Below are 16,458 nucleotides of genomic sequence, written 5' to 3' on the forward strand. Positions count from 1 at the left end.
TTTTTTGAATGACAAAAAAAATTTTTTTCTGTTCATCTTGTATTTTGGAACACTTGAAATATAGCAAACTACCGTCGTTTGTAAGATTAAAAAAAAAAAATTCTAACCAAGGCTGTATTGATTTAATAAAAATACAGTAAACAGTAGTACTGTAAAATATTATTACAATTTAAACTGTTTTCTATTTGAATATATTTTAAAATGTAATTTATTCCTGTGATGACAAAGCAGCCATTATTCCAGTCTTCAGTGTCACATGATCCTTCAGAAATCATTCTTATATACTGATTTTGATTAAGAAACGTTTCTTATTATTATCAGTGTTGGAAACCGTTGTGCTGCCTAATATTTTTGTGGAAAACGTGATGTTTTTTTTCAGGATTCTTTGATGAATAGAAAGTAAAAAAAACAGCTTTTATTTGAAATATTCAGTAGTAGGCCTATATACAGTATTTTTAACGTTACTTTCTTGAATAATTTATAAGCATATTGCTGTGTCTCTGGAGTCTTGTCTGTAGATTTTCTACTCTGTATTTATTTGCAGGCCATAGTGTTATTTGCCGATCCAAACCACTTTCTGTCTGAATTATATCGTACCTTCTCAAGTCTTTGTCATGATCCTGAGATTTCAGTACGGAGGACAGCAGCTGGTGGTTTCCATGAGGTACAAACTCAGAAAGTCATTTAAACATATTTTTTGTCATAGTACACAATGTGACTCACATTTTGACAGGTAGCAGTGCCTCAGTTCAGAATGTACAATACCATCTTTTCTAATCCCTCTGCATTAGGTGGTCAAATTACTGGGCCCAAATGTGCATTACATACACAAAGAGCTAATCACTTTGCTGCAGGATGACTCGTTAGAGGTGAGACCTGCATAAAGGTTTGTGTGTGTGTGTGTGTGTGTTTATTAAAAGAGCTTTCAGCTGTCTGTATCAACTTCAGTCAGCACAGTCATTTCCTTGGCACACTGTGCTGTGTGAGACATGGCAACTTTCTTCACAGAGAGATTCAGTCTTACTCAAAACCTTTACTGACCGCTGAGTTCACATGAACAAATAGCTGTCTGACCATTCAAAACCCCATCCTCGCAAGGCCAACTGAGCTTATGGAACTTTTTTATTTGGATGCCCATTAGTTAGACAAGAAATTCCCTTCTGGAGTGTGTGGGAAGCAGAGAAATAAAATTATTTGGTTCTTTCTTTGTAATGTATTAACAAAAATGAACTACTGTACCTGTAGACCTTAAAGGTAAAGTGTGTAATTTCTGCACCACTTGAATGGAATTGGAAAAAAATGGCAGGTTTTCCAAACATGCCCCCATTTGCAATTTATCGCAATTAGATTTGATATTTGAAAAAGTTGCATTGAAAAAGTTACACACATCACCTTTAACACCAAACTACCAAAAATTCTTTATAGACACCAGACATACCATGTCTGCATGTGTGTATGAAGCTGTGTGCACAAGTGTGTGAGCCTTTGCGGAGGTTGCATGCAACTGTGTAGGATGAATGAATGCATTGAACCTCCCTAGCTAAGGCTAGAGTGTGGTATTGTTTATTCTGTCATGATCCTCTGAGCAGTGTTAGTCACACACTGCATTAGCATCCACTATAGTGCAAAGCTCCCCGAGCCATCAGACATAGTGATTTTCATGATTAATGATGATGGAAACCAAACATTATAGGCTATCTATTATAGTCAGTGATCTCACCCCAGCTTATCTTCAATTTTAGAATCCCTTCCTGGGGTTGGTAGAAATGACGAGAAGGCTTTGTTGATTTGAAGGGCTTAGATTAACATTAGCTCAATGCTTTTAAATCTGCAGGTATTGGATGCTCTGTTGGACAATCTTCAAGAGACTTTAGAGCTGGCCACTTCCAGAGGGGAGGGAGCAGGACCTGAGAGCAAGGTATCTGCTTGACTTTTTGATGCTTTTAGTTAGCATTTTCTTTCGTGACTTCTTTTGATGTGTCCTTGCTAAATAAAAGTATTAATTAAAAAAAAAATTCACTGACATCACTCTCAACCTTACAGCAGGTGAATATTCCAGACTTGGTGCCTGGTTTGGTAGCAGCAGAACAGAAAGCGGCATCCTCGCTGCACTGGCGGGTTCATGAGAAACTCCTGCAGTGCTACTCCTGTCTGCCCCGTGTCATTTCTGGAGACCAGATCTACTTCCGCTTCTTTCAGAGAATGTTCAGCATCATCACTACCAATGTAAACTTTTTACACACACACTCCTTCCTGTACATTCTCTCAATTTTAAGTGGCTATTTCATCTGTCCTTCTGTTTACTCTGTTCTAGAATGTTCTACCAGTCCAGCGGGAAGCTGTCAGGACGTTATGTGTGTTCTTGCGCTATAACCGCAAACAGGAACAGCGGCAAGAGATAATCAGCAAAATAAAGCAAGGTAAAAAAGCAGGATCTGCTTATTTCACATTTTTGTGTATGAGATTCTGTGATTCAGTTTGTCAGGACCGTATTCTCTTCTGAATTTAAGAACTTGCTCAAGGTAGAAGCTACTGGAACAGGCTTCGGTATCTGGACCTGTGTGAAATCACAATAGACCTCTTCTCCAAGTCGTATTTTTGTAAACATTTCCTTATTCCAGCGCTTGAGTTGGTCAGTGACCCTGTAGCCAATGTCAGGTGAACAGCTCAGATTTTTTTAACATCTGTTATTGCATCCTTGTTTACTGTGCTCTGACTAATGCTCTAACGAATTACTGCTTATTGTTTGTTTTATTCAACCAAAAATAAACCTTCTGGCAGGTACAAGCTCTGTTATATGTTACCCAAACTGAGATCCACCATCAAGCCAACAGACAAACATCTACTTCAGCAGCTGGAGTTCTGTGTGCGGAAATTGTTGTGCCGTGAGAAGGACAAAGATGTAGTGGCAACTTTGCGCAAGGTGAGGCTCTCATTATTAAAGTAGCAAAGTTTTGCTAAAATTTGATGGGCAAAAAATGGTCCATGTATGAAGCAAAGCTCACATAGAAGTTGCTTTCAAACCAAACAGCTTTCTGTTGATCAACACAGTGTATTTGCATGATCAACTTAAACCCACTGCAAAATCTGCACGAGGAAATCTCTTACCCTCACACGGATTCCACTTGAAATGGCAGGATTTTGCCTATTAAAAACAGTAAATGTGATTGCACCTTAAGTCTTTTGTGAAGATTTTTAATAGATTGAAAATCAATTAATTAATAGATGTAATTAAATCTTCAAATGGTTTTATTATGTTTTCTTAGACAGTTCTGGAGCTGGACAAAATGGACATAACAGAGCCGGTATGAAAGATCTGTTACTTTGACCCTTTCAGTTTAGTTGTTTTTGAGTAGTTTTTATACACCATCTTCTTTTTATGAACACTGTGAGCTCATTTTGTTTCACTGTTATTTTTGAAATAAATGTTCATATTTATAGTATCATAAAAGGCATGAAAGAGAGCTTTTGGATCAGAAAAAGGAGAAGGAGGAGACTCTTTTACTTGAAATGGTGAGTGATTTACCCTTTTTGAATTATTTTATGAAGGCAGCAAGTTCACTTATAATGGTAGTCATGTTTTTTTTTTTTTTTTACACCAAAACAATTTTATTTCTCCAATTTATCTGTTGGCTGATTGGGCCTGTAAAGACAAATAGGTTTTCATTATGTGTAATGAATGTAATTGAATGAATGTAAATGTAATTTTTTGATGTCAGAACAAAGACAAAAATATAATTTTAAACATCACTCCTGTGTTTGTGGTTTTGTAACACATAGGAACTGCTAGAACGACAGCAGAGTGAGGCAAAACTAGCTGGAGATAAACAGTCGGAGAAGAAACGTGAGTGACATTCATTCATGCACCCTCTCTCTCAAACTTTGGATTGTTTACTAGCTTACATATGTAAATTTCTCAAATGTATGTGGGCGTTTACTTGTAATGCTTTTGTAATGCAGAAAGAGACAGCAAGTCAGGCCTCTCTGGTAGTAAAGGAATGTCAGGATCTACATCAGGAGCAACATCATCCTCTTCTGCTGGTTAGCATCCTTCCTGATGTACATTAATGATAACTGAATAACAAAAACATTGCATTTGTTGCATTGCATTTGCAAAAGTTTGTAGTCAGGAATTTCTTTTTAAAGAAATTAATACAGCAATGAAGCATTAAATTGATAATGTAAAATTATTATTTTTTTTTTTCAAATAAATGCTGTTCTTTTTGTATTTATCAAATAATACATGGGAAGTTCAGCAAATGCTTGAGCAGCAAATCAGCATATTAGAATGATTTCCTGAAGAATCCTGTGACATTGAAGACTGGAGTAATGATGCTGAAAATTCAGCTTTGCCATCACAGGAATAAATTACATTTTAAAATAGAAAAGAAAAAAAAACAAGAATTGGAAGGTGCTTATTTTCTCAACACTGATAATGTTTGCAGGTAAGGAGATGCGGAGGGCCAAACTAGCTCGCAGTCGTTCCCTCAGCGGTCATCCCACGACAACCAAGATGACAAACCCAGACAAATCCTTGTACGTAACACAATCATCTCATCGCTCTTGTGTTGCTATCGCAGTGGATTGCACCAGCCGAGTTCTGTCTGGATTTTGAATTTAGTCATGAAATTGCCATGACCCATCACCAGTAGTTACATAGCGTGTTTATACTCACCATTTTCTCTTTAGAAAAGTGAAGGATTCAGGAAGTTGCCCTGGATCAGGAAAGAGCGCTATGTTACCATTAAATGGTATTTAATAAAATTTCATCATGAATTATAATGACTTGTGCTCTTTGCCGCAAACGTTCTGTCGTTTACCTGTACTTGTTTGTTTTCCAGATGATAACCTGCGACCTCACCACTTCAATGTTGCTTCATCAATCTCCTCCACCCCATCCTCCTCCTCCATGCCCGTCCTGATCCGCAGCAACACGAGCAGCTCTGTGGATCACCGGAGTAACGGGAATAAAGACACACAGTCTAGGAAGCTCTCTGTGTACGTAGTGTGATCCTGTACTTTTTGAACTTCATCTTATAATCTTTTATTAATCATGACATTTTGGGTGTAATCATTTTATGATTATAAGCTGGAATGATTCAGCCAGACTGAACTTGACCTCTGTGATGCTTTTCTATTCGTGTCTGACAGACAGCGGAAGTCAAATTCATTTGGAATGCAGTCTGGGAGAGAGTGATTACCACTTTGCCTTCTGACTTAAAGCCCCTTTCTACAAGACTTTTCATTCTGCAGTAGCAGTGACCCTCCATTTTGATGTGTCCATTCTCTTCTATACCAGAAACGGCTTAAGATATGCTGGGGCATCAATTAAGGTCTGCATTGATCCATCTCTGCCTTATTTCACACGGAAATTCACACCATACATCACAAAATGAAAACGAGAGTTGAGGAGTAATTGAATGTATTTAATTTACTGCCTCATTATTTAGTTTCTTGTATTATAGCATGCTTTGCAAATTCTGTTTTATATTTTTGAAGTGGCTAAGAAAAAAAGAAGCACTATGTATTTTTATGATTGAAGAGTTTTGGAACTCTCCATCCCATCCCACCAATGAGACTGTGCCTGGTGCTGCCCAGCACCTGATTGATTAACGCCAACATCTTAGTACCCAATGAATAAAATTCATGTTGAATATGACGCGCTTTAATGAGTTGCATTTGAACAGCCTGCTAAAGTGCTGATATGAATACTATGCTGGTACTGACAAATCTCCAGAAGAACAAAAAACAAGATACTTTTCACTGTGTGGGTAACACTCCATCACGGCATCAATAAATCTCTTAAATCGACCATTTCAGAAAAAACTATAAATTTTCAGTTGTTTACTTATCAGACATTGTATTGTTATTATATTATACGGATATTTTTGTTTTAAAACATTAAAAACACTATTCTGTTACATTACACAAATAAATGTTAAATTCTAAGTTGGTTATTCAAGCAAAACAACTGGTTAATCTATGAGTAGGACCAAGACTGTAAGTTGGTAGTTTCTCTATACATAATTAGTTCTTAGTTGGGTCGACCACACGTCCTATGTAAAGGATGCATTTTGTGGCCTCATGGTAGATGACAAAAATGAAGGGTCGGTTGAAAGTGAGCCTGGGAGGAAGAGGGGTCGTAAAGAGATTTCTGGAGGCATCGGCCACTGAGCCTCCAGTCTCATCCACTTCCACGGTGACCTTCTGTACCACCTGGAATCAAGAGGCATTGGTCAAATGCATGCTGGTATATCTCATCTTTTACTATATATATTGTATGATATATTAATGTTACACACACACACACGCATATATAGGTTGTGGTCAATAAGAGTCCAATGTCAGTAAAGGACATTTATAATGTTAGAAATTATTATTATTATTATTTTATTTTTTTTTCAAATAAATGCTGTTCTTTTGGATGTTTTATTCATGAGCACCAAATCAGCATATTAGAATGATTTCTGATCATGTGACATTGAATACTGGAGTAATGGCTTCTGAAATTGAGCTTTGCCAGGAATAAATTACATTTTAAAATATTCAAATAGAAATCTGTTATTATATATTGTAAATTTATTTAGCAATATTACTGTTTTTACTGAACAAATTAATGCAGCCTTGGTGAGCATAAGGGGCTTCCTTCAAAAATATATTTAAAAAAAATTCTTAATAACCTCCTATTTTTGAACAGTAACGTATAGTATATATACACACAAACACATCAATGTTATGTCAATACTAGTTAAAATCATGGTTCATGTAACTGGTAGACATGAGAAATGCATTGACATGAAAATCTTCCTTGTATTGTTGGAAAGATTTCACACCTCTGACAGTTTCAGGCCTTCATCGCTGCTGATTCCAGAGAGATCTGCAGTACTCCCGAAGATCTCTTTAATGCCCAGGCTGGGCAGACTCATACTTAGTGAATTGGGCTGTTTCAATGAAAATCTGGGCAACTGAATCTCCAACTTCCTGAGGACAGAGATAAAACTGATCTTTAGAGATCAACAGAAATGTGTCTTGAAAATTGCAGGGTAACTATAAGCTGTTTCAAGTATGTCATATGATTGCTCACTTTGGCTGCTCAGCATGAGTTTGATGGAGATTTTTTGAGTCATTTAAAAAAACACATTGATTTGTGAAAATGTGAGAGACTGATTACGTGACTCACGTCTTTTTCAGCTTTGAAACCCATCGGCGAAACACTTCACCAGTCATGGATTCATCAATGTAGGTGTAGTCCACATCTTCATCTGGAAGAAGGACAAGCATGGCAATGCCCTCCTCACAGGGCAGTTTCAAAATGCCAACCTTTAACGTGGGGTCATAGGCCAGGTAGTATTTGCCTGTACGGAGCATCATGGGCACTTGTACAATCTTATATTTGTTCACATAGAAACGCTCCTCTTGGGTGAAGGTAACGTTGAAGGGTTGCAGCCACTGACCTGTTAAAGATCAAGAGATTAAGATTACCTTTTCACATTCACTTTTTTTTTAACTTCTTATCTGCCTCTCTGGAATACCTGATTCTGATTGGTCAATCGTGGCATTCAGTGGTCAGATGTTCATCTTGTTGGTTTTGTACATGGTAATGGACTGTTTTTCTTAGCAGTCAGGTAAAATGTTAACTCGGATCAATATTTCATATCTTTATATTCATATATTCGGTAAACAGCCATGCAACAAGCAGGATAATGTACATTATCCCTTACATATCTGATATTAGCATATATTAGAAAACAAAACATGCTAATATAGAAGAATAATAGCAACTACTACTTGAAATATTAATTATGACATTATTCACTTGTTTTCTCCTCACCTGTGAAGAAAGCCGCACTAATTAACATCGCCATGCTTTGTGGATCTACATTCTCCACCACATCTTTGACCTTGTCCCCTGTTCGGCCTCTTACGTAATCATCGATACTCCCTTTGGCCTGCTGTCCATTGGCATAATTCACATTTTGAACATCTGCATTATAAAACTGCTTAACCTGGTTGCCAAAGCTGTCATCTGCCTTGACGTCTTGCTTCATGAAGAGGCCAGTGGCCTGGATTTGAGCAGTGGTCTCCCTCAGCTGCTTGAGTAGGGTCTGAATCCGTTCTGGCTCTCCATCTTTCTCCATGGAGGCCACACCTATACCCTCTAGCAGCTCGGTGCGAGTAGCCCCACCAGCCCCGGCTGCTAATGTGGCTAAGGCCAAGGTAGCCCCAAGGGTCGAAACGGCTACATTGTCATCATTTGAGCTAGCTATCTTGCTGTACAGCCGGGTAGCAAAGTCGGCATTCCTATCAGCAAGCTCTTCAACATCTGGGGTTTGCCCAAGAACGGACACAGCAAGGAGAGATGCTCTGACCAAGAGGGAGAAGATGCCCATCTTCATGATGCTCTGGTGAAAAACATTTTCAGGCATATTATTTTATTTATCATGTAACAATATTAGCTACATTATCTCATATAATTAACCATGTAAAGCCTGACATGAAATACTAGGCAGAAAAATCTAATTCCTGAAATGTAACAATTTATTGAACCTTTAGACAAAATATAAAACCACATTAAAAAAAAACTTTGCATATGTGTTTTATATATTGTATCATTTTTTAATACAGGGTTTTATGGCTCATGATATAGTGAGAATATGGAGCTCACACTCGAGGAGAACAAAAACATCAATTTGACTAATTTTATTGCAAAAAATGTGCAGTTTAGTGCAGATGTTATTTATATGGCATAAAAGTAAGGTCAAATTCTGATAAGCTTGTAACTCAATTAGATTTTTATAACTGTAAACATATGCTGACTGCTTACATAAACTGCATATAAATGTCTATTATTATTTTGGGGACAAAAAATGCAATGCAATAATACAATGATTGAGAGATTTACAAACGTTCCTCAAAAGCCTGATCTATTATATGTGACACTAACATTTTGACATGATTTAAAAAATAAAATAAAAATAAAGGATGGATAATGGTATGGATAATGAAATAAACCTAAGTTGCTCCAGTTCAGTAAATGCTCATCTTAAAATATTATTAACAATATGAAAGTTATTCTTATGTTTACTTTACAAAAATCATTAAGAGTTTAAAGACGCATGTACCATAACCTGAAGGCGGACTAAAAGAATTCTAATAAAAGGCCTTTTAGTTGCTTAAAAGTGGTAACTATCAATCGGTGTGTAGAAGGAATATTGTGCACTTTTTTCAGCAAAGTTTAACATGTTGATCATTTGAATGCCTTAGAAATGTATGTAGCTTATTGAAAGTGATACAATGGGCTTTATAAGGACCAATTCATAATTATATATTATTAATAACGAAATGTAGTATATGAGATCCCACAATGGAAAACACACAACTGACTGTCATTATTTTGATATGGAGCTGATGAATAAGCATAATTCTAATCTTTGAACTTTTGACAGGTCATAGCTCTAACCAAGTAACAGGATTTGCAACTGAAATCTCAAATACTAAGGTATTTTTTATAGTTTTCAAAACCAAATGGCAGCTGTAGCTTACTAACAATGCAGAACGTTATGTAATGACTATAGAAGAGTAAGCAGTCTGTTATTCTCATCACAGCCAGAAATAACAGCTAAACAAAACAGAGTCGTTTGAATTGGGATTTAAAAAAGTATGTGAATATCTGCAATAAAGCTCGTGCACAGTCATGCAGTGTGTTGACAGTAAGGTTTCTTTCGCACTGCGCTAACATACCGGGGCACTGTTATCAAACATAAATATAAAAAAAAAAAAATCAATACAGTGTTCAAAATTACAAAATCATGTGCTTTAGATTCTACAGAAATGATGCAGAGATTTAAGTAGAAATATAGAAAAATATGGTACTTACAAATTTCTGTTTCGACGTCAGTGTCTAATATCCTTGTTGAACGACTACAGACAGGAATGTTTCAAAACCATTCACTGCAAACACTGTAATTAAATCGACTAAACTAACAGTTCACATGATGTCGCCATCAATAACAAACCGTACATACGGAGATTACGCAACATCCGCCCTTTGCTCATTCTTGATGAAGTAGGCTACGCAGTTTACGCATGTCCTAATCGCACATTTGGTATATAAACAAACATCGATGCTTGTACTGCTATTTTGTATACTTTATTTCCGTAATATTTATTTTTGCTTTGTGTTATTTTTTGACAACGGAGTGGTTGCGAAAAGTAAAATAATAATAATAATATAATAACAATAACATTTTATATAGTGATATTAACGAACATGTTCCAGTATACAATTAGTATGATTAATTGTGAGTATCCTTATAAAGTTGCTAATAAGATGTACACGAGAATACCAAATTATTATTTTTTACTAGTTTTGTATGTTTGACAATTTAATTAAAACTATATGCAGATATATCATATCTGATGACTGGCAGGACATATATAACAAACGCGACAATGGTCCAAACAGAGAAATAAATGTGAAAAACGTAATGAACATTAAAAGCTGTAGATGATGTAATCACAAATGGCTGTGATTGGTCAATCCTGTTATTCCCCTTTTCAGCGCTGATGACAGTAACATGTTCCAGGGTACCACGTGACAACGCCGCCAGTACATACTACAGGTGCATCTCAATAAATTAGAATGTCGTGGAAAAGTTCATTTATTTCAGTAATTCAATTTTGTTTGTTTTTTTTAAATGTGAGCCAAAATCATCACAATTAAAAGAACCAAAGACTTAAACTACTTCAGTCTGTGTGCACTGAATTTATTTAATACACGAGTTTCACAATTTGAGTTGAATTACTGAAATAAATTAACTTTTCCACGACATTCTAATTTATTGAGATGCACCTGTACTTTAGCCGAAGGCTACCGGTTGATTGAGTAGTCAAACTGTTTTTAATCCAAGGTGGAAAAAAAGCTGTTAGTGCAGCAATCTCTTTAGTTCAGGGGATTTGGTTTGGAGCAGTACTTGTGCCCGAAAGTTTAGCATCCTTTGGCTTGTCCTGAAAGGCTTACCAAACATAACGAGCAAACTTGAAATGTTGTAGATTTGAATCATTGTCACAATTTTTTTTTTACCTCTGAAATGTAATGTAAAATTATATGTTTTAATATATGCTGATAAATACAGCAGAAAAAATATAATCTGATGGCAAAGCATACATGTTGAAGACAATACAAGGCCCCTGGTGGTGACTAGCCTTTTTGGAGGCCCTCTCTTGTCGCGGAGTAAACAATCAAGCAAGCTGAATTAAAATACAAATAAAATCTCTGAATTTTAACTTTATTTCTTATAATTAAGATTTTGTCAAAACGCTCTTACGCCTTTAATTTCTTAGATGTTTGACTTTATTTTTGCATATGAGAAATTCCTGATAAAAACTGATTTTTTTCTTCTTCTTTGAATTGTCACCATACATACATATAAACAGCAATTGTGAGAAATAAAGTCATAATTAAAAGAATAATCACACAATGGGTTTAATAATATTGCAAAACAATTTAGGCTTATATAAAACAGTAGTGCTGCAATAGTGCATTCAGAAGCCACTGTTAGTATTGATAAGTTGTCTGGAACCAAATAAATAAATAATTTTAGGCCTATTGGCCCAGGCCAAATTCATCCTTTGATACTGCAATATGTGAATGGTTTACTAGTAGAAAACATTAATACAGTAAAGTAAAGCAAGTGAGTGAAAGAGAAAAAGGCATTTTATACTTTATGGATGGTAAAAGCTTTTTAGTAATGGAGCAAAGGCCTATAATTGAACCCTTTTCAGATTAACTTGAAATATGTTTATCATTAGGGTATTATTAGGATGGACAAAATAATCTTCATTACAGGGTAGAGGCACAGGGAAGCTTGTCTTCCATTACCATCTTTCTCTACAGCAATGTTAACCAGTGTTACAAATCAGTCCTGTTCCCCAGCATTTTAAAATGCATTTCACATTTCATTCTCTTTTTTGTATGGCACAAGGATGACCTTACAATGAAGTGCCTTTCAGCTGAGAGCTCCTTCACATTATGTTTTATTGTTTCAGTTCATTCTTCACTTTCATTCCTCTTTGTGTGCATCAAGTAAAGAGTCAAAGGCGGCAATGCAGAGCTTGATCTGCCTCTCCAAGGCTGCCATTGTTGAATGGCTGGGTAAGTCTCAGTGTCCAATGTCTCTTGTGCTACCGGGCGACAGGGATTTGCTTTACAGGCACATTCTCTTGTGCTTGCTGGCTGGTGCTTGGCACGTCTATGTTGGGATCGTCATCCACCTGGTAGCACTTGCCCAGGTTCTTGATGATGTTGAAGTTATAACGTGCAGTGTCTGCAATGCTGTTCTCCAGAAGCCAGCCGTCAGACTCAGAGTCAGCGTCTCCTAACCTCAGCACATTCTCCATGGCTGTCTGAAGATATCGCACTCCTGTCAGCACTGACACCTAGAGGAAGGAACAAAGATTGAAGAAAATGAGGAAGCTACGGGTGTTTCTTGCTTTAAGAATGAGAGGTTGCAGGTTCAAATCTCACCCGACAGACCATTTTTTGGGGCAGTCGTGGCCTAATGGTTAGAGAGTCGGACTTGTTACCCAAAGTTTGCGGGTACCGGCAGGGATTGTAGGTGGGGGGAGTGAATGACCAGTGCTCTCTTTCACCCTCAGTATCATGACTGAGGTGAGACCCTTGAGCAAGGCACCGAACCCCAATTGCTCCCCGGGCGCTGCAGCACATGGCTGCCCACTGCTCCAGGTGTGTGTTCATGGTGTGTGTGTGTGCGTGTTTGTTCACTACTCAGTGCTGTGTGTGTGCACTTGGATGGGTTAAATGCAGAGCACAAGTTCCGAGTATGGGACACCATACTTGGCTACATGTCACGTCACTTTCACTTTTTTTCACTTTCAATTTTTTAAGAAAATTAAGCCAATTGAAATTGCATCTGTTTATCAGTAGATGTCTGCAAACCCTTGCATTTGATTTGAACTGTGAAACTAACCCATACTGAAAAAATAATTATAATAGGAATAAAGAAAAAAAAAAAAGAAAATAAAGAAAAAATACATAGGGTGAATTCAGGTTAATTGGGATGTTTTTCCTAGTCATCTCAATACAGTAAAGACATTTATGGTAATTTCCTTCAGAAATAATTCTAATATGTTCATTTTGGTGCTCAATTATTATCAATTATTATTAGTGTTAATTTATTAATAATAGTTCTTATTATTATCAATGTTGAAATTTTTGGCTGCTTAATATTTTTGTCAAAATGATTATGTAGTTTTTTTTCAGGATTCTTTGAATAGGAAGTTCAGAACAACAGCATTGTAATCTATTGTAACATTATAAAAGTCACTTTTGATCTATTTATTGCATCCTTGCTGAATAAAAGTATTAATTTAAAAAAAGAAAAACTTTTGAATGGTAGTGTAACCATTTCCACAAAAATATTAAGCTGCACAACTGTTTTCAACATTGATAATAATAAGAAATCAGCAAATTAGAATGATTTCTGAAGGATCATGTGACACTGAAGACTGGAGTAATGATGCTGAAAATTCAGGTTTGCCATCACAGGAATAAATTACATTTTAAAATATATTAACATAGAAAACAATGTCAATATCACACCTCAAAAAGCCAGATGATGAGAACAATTAAGCCAATGGACTGCATTATCTGTGTGTAGTGCTCCAGCAGGGCCTGTCTGCAGCCCCTCCGGTTCAGGTTCAGCTCCTCCTTCTGGTAGTTGTAATTATAGTGTGCTGAGTTGTTAGTGATTTGATGCTGAATGCAGGGCCGAGGAGAATGCAGGCCACAGCAGCTGAACGGCACTCCGTCAATCAGATACTTTCCCTCCACGTTACTCCGCAGTCGCCTGAAGAAGAGAAGAATGCATTAAATAACTTTCTGCAATATTAATAATATACCTATATTCGAGGTATAGTCCACCCAAAATAAATACTTTGTCATCATTTACTCACCCTCATGTTGTTCTAAACTTGTATGACTTTCTTTCTTCAGTGGAACAAATTAAAAAATGTCTCAATTGAAAGTCAGTGGGGTTGGGCGCTATGATGGACCCTGCTGACTTTCATTGTATAGACAAAATCAACTGAAACATTCTTCAAAATATCTTCTTTTGTGTTCCACAGAAGCCATCATGACCTGCATTGGAACAACATGTGGTGAGAAAATGATGACACAGTTTTCATTGATGGGTGAACCACGTAACATTAAAGTGCATTGTGGGTAGATATGACTTACTCCACCACTTCGCTATTGGTCATATCCAGGTAGTGGTAACTAATCCACTGAATGTGAAACCAGTCTCGATAGCCTCCGTTGCCGCAGCATTGAAACTGCATCTGCAGCATGTCCATTGTGTGCTTTATGTAGCAGCGGCCTGGCATGTCCGTGTCCTTATAGTAGCTCATGGCATCACGCAAGCCCAAAAACAGCGACTCCTCCAGATCATTACGCATGCTATAGCACATCAGGGCGCCCACGAGGATGCAAAAGGTAAAGAAAAAGGTACATATGATGTAAGGCAGCATCAGCAGCTTCCATCGCAGGAACTTGGTAGTGTCCACGCAGTCATAGCAGATCTTGCCCCCCAGGAAGCTGATAGCACAGGCAGTCAAGCCAACACAGATAAGCATGTTTGGCACTGACACGATCTCTTTTGACATCAGCTCCCGTCTCTTCTTGATTTCCACCTTTAAGAACAGGCCCATGCTGAAGAGCGTGACTCCAGTTACCACAGACACCCAGTTCAGCACCCATAAAACCTGGGCCAGTTTGTCTCTGTTTGTCTTCGTAAATGTCACTTTTAAGACTGCCATTTTTGATGGGGAGCGTTGCTTTTACCGTCTCAGTGGTAAATGTTTACGTCGAGGTGTAAAGCTCATTTTATTTTAGGGCGATATAACGTACTGGGTAAATGGGAGAAGACAGGCAACATGTTCCATGGGGAGGAGGGAAGTGAACTGGGAGAGAAGGCCAAGAGGGCCACATAAGCAGCTTAGGTTAGGTATTTTTACACTCCTGAATGACGGCCTTAGCTTCATAATAGCACAGATACTGAAATCAAGATGAAAATGTAATAAAATAAATGCACGAACAGTTTACAATGTATGTAAATGGCTATTTAATATATATTAAATATATTTGTATATTTACTATATACTAATACTTAAGTATTATTTCTGAGTTGAATGTGGAAGCTTATCTTAGTTCATTAAGTTGTAGAAATGTTAAGTTTTTTTTTTTCAATTATAATGCATATATCTTACTTATGGTTTATAGTTTTATTAAGTTATATATTGTTTTAATGCATATTTAATATGAGTATGAATTTAGAATGTAATCAATCAGGGCATTGTTAACTTGTCAAGTATGTATTCATGTACACACTCCAAAAACATTATAAATAGCAAAACATTAGCTGTTACTCTAGCCACTATAGGCACTACTTTAATGCCATTCTCAGTTGTATTCCCACAACCCCCACCCCCTTAAAACCACATAACCTACCTGCCCAGATCTCACACAGTCACATATGGGCTTGTTATCCATGGACCTTGATTGTAGATGCCGTCATATTTCCTTTTTTTGCATATTTCAAGTAAGGGACCACAGAAGAGGCGAGGAGTGTGTTTAGAGTGAATTCTCACTGACCTCCACCTAATCCATTTATCCTTAGGATTTAACAGAACCCTTCGAAGCCATCTGGGCCAATCCCAAGCAAATAACATCAGTGCTTCCACACCCACATGCTTTCAATAATAAATAATATAATATGTATTTATTATCTGTTAAATAAACCCCATCGACCCAAAACATGTACATTCATACAAGATGATTAGATATGAGGGAGAAGCCTTTACTGTATAAGTTAACATTGGAATTTGTCAGTATCCTATACTATGGAGCTAATATTATGACAAAACAATTTGAATTTGAATTGTGTTAAATTTGAATTATTGACAAGTGTTATTTAACAAAACTGAATATTATGTGGGATTTTAAATCGTTTTGAATTTGATTTTGATTTTAAATTTGAATTTTTTTTTTACTTGAATATTTAACATTTGAAATTTAACACAAATGATTTTTTTTAAGGCAGAGTTTTATAGACATGTATTTTCAAACAACAGATTTTTTTGTTCTGAATTCTTAGACTGCAAATATCCAGTTTTTAAAAATACAGCTTCAAGTTTTCAAGATGAAGAAGAAATTCGGAACATCAAATTCAATTTTCTAAAATTCAAAACGCAGAAATTCAGATCGTACAGAAAGTAGGTCAGAGGTCATTCACAGGGAAGAGTAGATGATCTCCGAAAAGTGGAACAAAGCATTTTGGCCAATTAGAGCTGCAGTAGTTTGGTTTGCCAACCGCCAATAAACACCAAAGAAGAAGAAGAAGAAGAGCTGCAGTAGTGTGTCTCATTTAGAAGGCTGCGCCC

General features: G+C 36.7%; 3 protein-coding genes across 5 annotated transcripts in view; 1 reads left to right on the top strand and 2 right to left on the bottom strand.

Moving 5' to 3' along the window:
- ppp4r4 (protein phosphatase 4, regulatory subunit 4) overlaps window positions 1-5,335 on the top strand; it is a 25,237-nt gene extending 19,902 nt beyond the window's left edge. The window contains exons 13-26 of the mRNA XM_016516673.1: window positions 792-869; window positions 1,835-1,918; window positions 2,044-2,226; window positions 2,315-2,420; window positions 2,511-2,658; window positions 2,782-2,923; window positions 3,267-3,305; window positions 3,442-3,513; window positions 3,781-3,844; window positions 3,961-4,041; window positions 4,446-4,536; window positions 4,690-4,751; window positions 4,842-4,998; window positions 5,152-5,335. Of these exons, the coding sequence (XP_016372159.1) occupies window positions 792-869; window positions 1,835-1,918; window positions 2,044-2,226; window positions 2,315-2,420; window positions 2,511-2,658; window positions 2,782-2,923; window positions 3,267-3,305; window positions 3,442-3,513; window positions 3,781-3,844; window positions 3,961-4,041; window positions 4,446-4,536; window positions 4,690-4,751; window positions 4,842-4,998; window positions 5,152-5,197 (1,353 nt within the window). The 3' untranslated portion in view covers window positions 5,198-5,335. The remainder of the gene's footprint in view (window positions 1-791; window positions 870-1,834; window positions 1,919-2,043; window positions 2,227-2,314; window positions 2,421-2,510; window positions 2,659-2,781; window positions 2,924-3,266; window positions 3,306-3,441; window positions 3,514-3,780; window positions 3,845-3,960; window positions 4,042-4,445; window positions 4,537-4,689; window positions 4,752-4,841; window positions 4,999-5,151) is intronic.
- An 86-nt stretch (window positions 5,336-5,421) lies between these two features.
- On the bottom strand, window positions 5,422-10,065 carry serpina10a (serpin peptidase inhibitor, clade A (alpha-1 antiproteinase, antitrypsin), member 10a). Of its 2 annotated transcripts, XM_016516675.1 has the most exons (6): window positions 9,878-10,065; window positions 7,832-8,402; window positions 7,181-7,454; window positions 6,834-6,981; window positions 6,003-6,216; window positions 5,422-5,972 (listed from the first exon to the last, which is right to left on the bottom strand). In XM_016516675.1, exons 2-5 carry the CDS (start codon window positions 8,394-8,396, stop codon window positions 6,028-6,030), a joined length of 1,176 nt encoding a protein of 391 aa, XP_016372161.1. In that variant the 5' UTR covers window positions 8,397-8,402; window positions 9,878-10,065; the 3' UTR covers window positions 5,422-5,972; window positions 6,003-6,027. The 2 variants fall into 2 exon arrangements, with proteins under 2 accessions (XP_016372161.1, XP_016372160.1); XM_016516674.1 differs by having other exon boundaries at window positions 5,422-6,216.
- A 1,452-nt stretch (window positions 10,066-11,517) lies between these two features.
- Window positions 11,518-15,811, bottom strand: prph2lb (peripherin 2-like b). Of its 2 annotated transcripts, XM_016516678.1 has the most exons (4): window positions 15,527-15,811; window positions 14,258-15,073; window positions 13,622-13,868; window positions 11,518-12,438 (listed from the first exon to the last, which is right to left on the bottom strand). In XM_016516678.1, the coding sequence occupies exons 2-4, from the start codon at window positions 14,833-14,835 to the stop codon at window positions 12,184-12,186; spliced, it is 1,080 nt and encodes a 359-aa protein (XP_016372164.1). In that variant the 5' UTR covers window positions 14,836-15,073; window positions 15,527-15,811; the 3' UTR covers window positions 11,518-12,183. The 2 variants fall into 2 exon arrangements, with proteins under 2 accessions (XP_016372164.1, XP_016372163.1); XM_016516677.1 differs by having other exon boundaries at window positions 14,258-15,811.
- Window positions 15,812-16,458: the final 647 nt, after the last annotated feature.

This window comes from Sinocyclocheilus rhinocerous, unplaced genomic scaffold (assembly GCF_001515625.1).
Source record: "Sinocyclocheilus rhinocerous isolate Xijiao unplaced genomic scaffold, SAMN03320098_v1.1 scaffold1169, whole genome shotgun sequence".
NCBI lineage: Eukaryota > Metazoa > Chordata > Actinopteri > Cypriniformes > Cyprinidae > Sinocyclocheilus > Sinocyclocheilus rhinocerous.